The sequence below is a fragment of the Fukomys damarensis genome, unplaced genomic scaffold (genome assembly GCF_012274545.1).
Source record: "Fukomys damarensis isolate Sample0158 unplaced genomic scaffold, DMR_v1.0_HiC HiC_scaffold_22, whole genome shotgun sequence".
NCBI classification, from domain to species: domain Eukaryota; kingdom Metazoa; phylum Chordata; class Mammalia; order Rodentia; family Bathyergidae; genus Fukomys; species Fukomys damarensis.
Genome location: NW_022900934.1, coordinates 11,979,179 through 11,983,945, shown reverse-complemented (window position 1 = coordinate 11,983,945; position 4,767 = coordinate 11,979,179). Strand labels below are relative to the sequence as shown.

General features: G+C 41.5%; 1 protein-coding gene across 1 annotated transcript in view; it reads left to right on the top strand.

Annotated features, from left to right (window-relative positions):
- Arfgef2 (ADP ribosylation factor guanine nucleotide exchange factor 2) overlaps positions 1 to 4,767 on the top strand; it is an 82,677-nt gene that overhangs the window by 77,165 nt on the left and 745 nt on the right. The window contains exons 39-41 of the mRNA XM_033767089.1: positions 946 to 1,114; positions 2,215 to 2,353; positions 4,472 to 4,589. Coding sequence (XP_033622980.1) covers positions 946 to 1,114; positions 2,215 to 2,353; positions 4,472 to 4,589 — 426 coding nt within the window. The remainder of the gene's footprint in view (positions 1 to 945; positions 1,115 to 2,214; positions 2,354 to 4,471; positions 4,590 to 4,767) is intronic.

Sequence of the window (4,767 nt, the reverse complement as noted above, 5' to 3'; positions counted from 1 at the left end):
ACCCCCTCCTCCCCTCCCCACCTTCAAACACTTTAATTCCATTTTTACATTTTCTCATATTTTTTTTCCTGGCACTTTTATTGGAAGTTGCTGGGCCATAATTACAAGGGCTTATTTCTGGACTTTCCATTTTATCACATTGATAAATGTTTGGTTTTGTGCCTTTACCATACTGTTCCGATTATTATAGATTTTAGTTAAGCTTTGGGAATCAGGAAGTGTGAGCCCTTCAATCTTGGGCCTCTTTTTCAAGATTGCTTTGGCGATACTGTATTCCTTTCACTTCCAGATGAATGTCAGATCAGCTTGTCAGTGTCTACAGAGAAATCAGCCAGGGTTTGGATACAGATTGCATTGAATTTACAGAGCAGTTTGGGAGACAGTATGATCATCCCTTCTGTGACCTTTGGCTTATAAGGAAGATAGATCCTAGTCCTAGAACTCTACAGGTATATAAATCCCTAATTGTGGCTCAGATTTTAGGCAACATGTTCAGTAAAATTTTCAGTCATTTCATACATGTTTCAAAGGTGTTTAGAGGGAGAAGTCCCCCAATTGAAGCTGAAGATGCCATTGGGCTCTGCTTACCAATTCCGTGCTTTCAGTTATTATACTCATACCTTTTATTATATTTATTGCATATTCCTGCTTTTTAATTTCTTCTTAAAAGAGAAGAATGCTATTCTGTAGTGAAATATTTATTTACACAATGAAGGCAACAGTAACGAAACCAAAACTTGGGCCAGCCTAGGCCACCATCACCCAGCAGCTCAGGACATGCCTTCACCAGCCAGTGCAAAGTCCGTGTAGAAATGGGGTCAGGGCACTGGAGTGTGTTTTATAGAGAGGACAACCTTTGGAGAGTCAGGACTGCCTCTGCCATCTCTATGCCCAAAACTGTTCTGTCACCTTCTCTTACGCTCCTATCTATGTTCTGTCCTCCAGCAAGACACACTGGATGCAGATATCCACATCGAGACAGAGGATCAGGGCATGTACAAGCACATGTCTTCCCAGCACCTCTTCAAGCTGCTGGACTGCCTGCAGGAATCCCATTCATTCTCAAAGGCCTTCAACTCCAATTATGAGCAGCGGACCGTCCTGTGGCGGGCAGGTAAGACCACAGAGCAGACAGGTTTGCTAGCCACACTGGTTACCATCGTAAACATTAAAGTTTTTGGGAAATTCCTATTTCAAACATAATTGAAACAGCTTCCTGTGTATTTTGATACTTGTTGCTGGATTTTATCCCAGTGTCAGGAACACTGCCTTGCATAGAATAGTCTCAGAAAGTATTTGATGAAAATTGGATTAACTGAATTTATCTTGCAAGTCTTTGAAATTTTACATTAAATGGTAACTATGATGATACAAGCTGGTTGTGGTGGCTAAGGCCTATAGTCCCAGTACTTGGGAGGCTGAGGCAGGCGGATCATCATGAGTTCAAGGCCAGCCTTGGCTCCATAATGAGTTTAAAGACAACATGAACTACATAGGGAGACCCTGCCTCAAAACACAACCAAAAAAAAATGGTGATATAAAAATTGTGGTAGTCTTGAGAAACAGAAGCATTCATACATTTTTCTGAGGCCTTACAGGTTCTCTGTCCCATTCCTGCCTCCAAAAACAAACACATAGCTCCTGGAGTAAATTTTTTTTTTCCAGATGTGGTAGTGAGATTATTTTGAACTTTGCATAAAAGTGATATAACTTTTGTATTATTATCATTACTTTAATCTTCTCCCCAAATGCCTCTTTTAAGCTCTAACGAAAGATTTCCGTTTTTTCCCTATGGCTTTAAAATACCCAGATGTTTTATGTCTTTGCCTATAACAAGATTTTGCTTATAAAAGTGATTTGTACATATCTGGCTGATAAGAGCTATTTTGTATTAAAAACTCCATTTATATTTGTACTTTTTGAGGAAAAAAAAAAAACTTGTGACTTAGAAGACGCTAATATTCCCAGGAGCTGTTACATTTGAGAAGAGGCAGTTAATGGTTTTACTGGCCAAGAAGCAAGTCCAGATGGAGCATTCAGGACGTCTGTACAGAGAATGACGTCCAGAGATGCGACTGCCTCTGTGTGATATCACAGTTGAGCTTGGTAAAACTATGAGATGGCTCAGTGCTTCCTGAACTAGATGACTCATTACCTCACCATTTCTCACCATCCTCCTGACTCTGCTGTACCCAATGACTTTCTGATCTCTAGGTTTTAAGGGCAAATCTAAACCCAATCTTCTCAAACAAGAAACCAGCAGCCTGGCCTGTTGTTTGAGGATCCTGTTTCGAATGTATGTTGATGAGAATCGCAGGGATTCCTGGGATGAAATACAGCAGCGGCTTTTAACGTAAGATCGCTTTCCGGTTGAATTTACTATGTGTCATATACAAAACATCACAACAATACTGTGAATTGAAAAAAGTAGGAGAAAATTACCTCCATAGACTGTTTTCCTTCTGTGTGGTGATGCCTCCATTTCACTGTGTGTGTTCTGTGGTGCTGGATTGGGCCCAAGGCCTTCTCACTGAGCTACATCTCTGCCTTCCCCCCATCCTTTTCTTTTGAGACAGGGTTTCACTAAGTTCTCAAGGCTAGACTCAATCTTCTGACCCTCCTGCCTCAACTTCCTGAATGCTATGATTACAGCAGGTGCTACCGCACCTGGCCATCTCACTGTTCTTAGTGCTTTGAAGAAGGAATGCAGGGGTTTGCTCATGTCACTCCTGAGTCCCTCAGGCACAGAAATAGGGCCGGAAAAAGTACTCACCCCGGAGTCCTCAGGCTGAAGTGAGATGCTGGAGCCTTGGAGCCTTAAGTAGGTCACCACCCCGCTTGGCCCAGGTCCTCTTTAAAAGTGCAGTTACCCCTGATGCCCCACCCTTCCTTCTTTCCCAGAAGAATGATTCCAGGGTATGTTCAAGTCAGATATGTGGAAATGTGTCAGTGGGGAGACTGGGACACTAGCAAGAAAGTTCCAGATTGAAAAGTAGATCTTTGAGCCAGGCATGGTGGCATGCGCCTATTAATCCCAGCACTCGGAAGGCTGAGGCAGAAGGATTGCTACATAGTAAGTTCCGGGGCAGTCTTCACTACATAGTGAAACCGTGTCTCAAACAAAAAACAAGAAAAGATCTTTGCCACTCATTTCCTGGGCATCAGAAAAAAATCTGATGTTTGCTTATGTTCCCAGTTACTTGGGAGGCTGAGACAAGAGGATTAAGACTTCAAGCCCAGCCTAGGCAATTTAGTGACTTACTGAGACTCTCTCTAAATAAAAAAGCACTGGAGATGTAGCTTAGTGTGAAGGGCCCATTTTCAAACTCTAGTAACACACACAGATGAAGACATCTGATGTTCAGGAAGCTGAGGCAGGAGGGTCATAAGTTTGAACTGCAGTGCTAGCCACCTCCTTTTACCTCCTTTTACTCCTTTAAGATTTAAAATAGTAACATGCAATACTGGCACCCATGTAGTAAGGCCCACAATTCTCCTGCATAGCTGGTGGGAGTGTACAGTGACGTGATGTTTCTGGAAAGCAGGTAGAATTATATACCAGGAGCCCTAAAGTGTTCATTCTCCTTGATTAAATAATTCCATTGTTAAATGTAGAGAAAATATTTTAGAGGGCCAGGAATTTAGCTCAGTGGTTTTGCCATCTGCCTCACAAGTGCAAGGACCCAAGTTTGATCCCTGGTACCAATATATATATATTTTAGAAATATGAACCAGGATTCCCATATATAATACTCATTGCAGATTTAACTTATTAAAAAAAAACATTTGAACAGTTTAACTGTAGCTTGGACAACTATGGTATATCCTATGATGGAATATTTACAGATATTAAAGAGGATCTTTTGTTGTGAGGAATAATGGTATATATTTGTAATCTCAGCACTTGGAATGCTAAGGCAGGAAGATTTCCAAATCCAGGGCAAGCCTGGGCTACAAGGTGAGGCTTTGTCTCAAAACAGGAAAAAAAGCAATTCTATGTGACTATAAGGAAAGAATTGCATAATGAACTATGAAAAAGAAGTTCTTTTTGTGCTTCTTGTACTACAGATATGGAGTCCAGCCTTAGCCATGTGCTAAGCCTGAGCAAAGCTATATTTATTTCACTGACTTCACAGCAGCTCTTTGAGTTTGGTGGTTATTTATCCCTGTTGTACAGCTGAAGAAACTAGGGCTCAGTGATTTGCTCAAGATGCCACAGCCAGGGTAGGTGTTCAGTGTATAATCACTGTAAGAATCAGTAGTACATGAACCAAGCACCAGAGTAATCTCAGTGCTCTGAAAGACTGAGTCAGGAAGATCACAAGTTCAAGGCCAGTCTGGGCTACATAGTGAATTCAAGGTCAACCTGAGCTACCTAGCAAGATCCAGTCTCAAAAAGAAAAAAAAAAATCATTAGTTCTCCACCAAACATGAAATGCTAACCCTTGTGATGTCCCTCCCTTAATTCTAGTGTGTGCAGTGAAGCTCTTGCCTATTTCATCACAGTGAATTCCGAAAGCCATCGGGAGGCCTGGACAAGTCTCCTGTTGTTACTCCTAACCAAAACCCTCAAAATAAATGATGAAAAGGTATGAACAAGTAACCTATGATGTCTCCTCTAGGGCATGAAGTTTGAGGGCTATTCATTTAACATCTGAAGCAACTGTTTTCAGATTTTCTCAAGGATAATCACATAAGTAGTACATTCTAGATGCATTGGAGAGGGCCCAGGATTTAGCTCAGTGGTGCCACTCCTGCCTCAGAAGC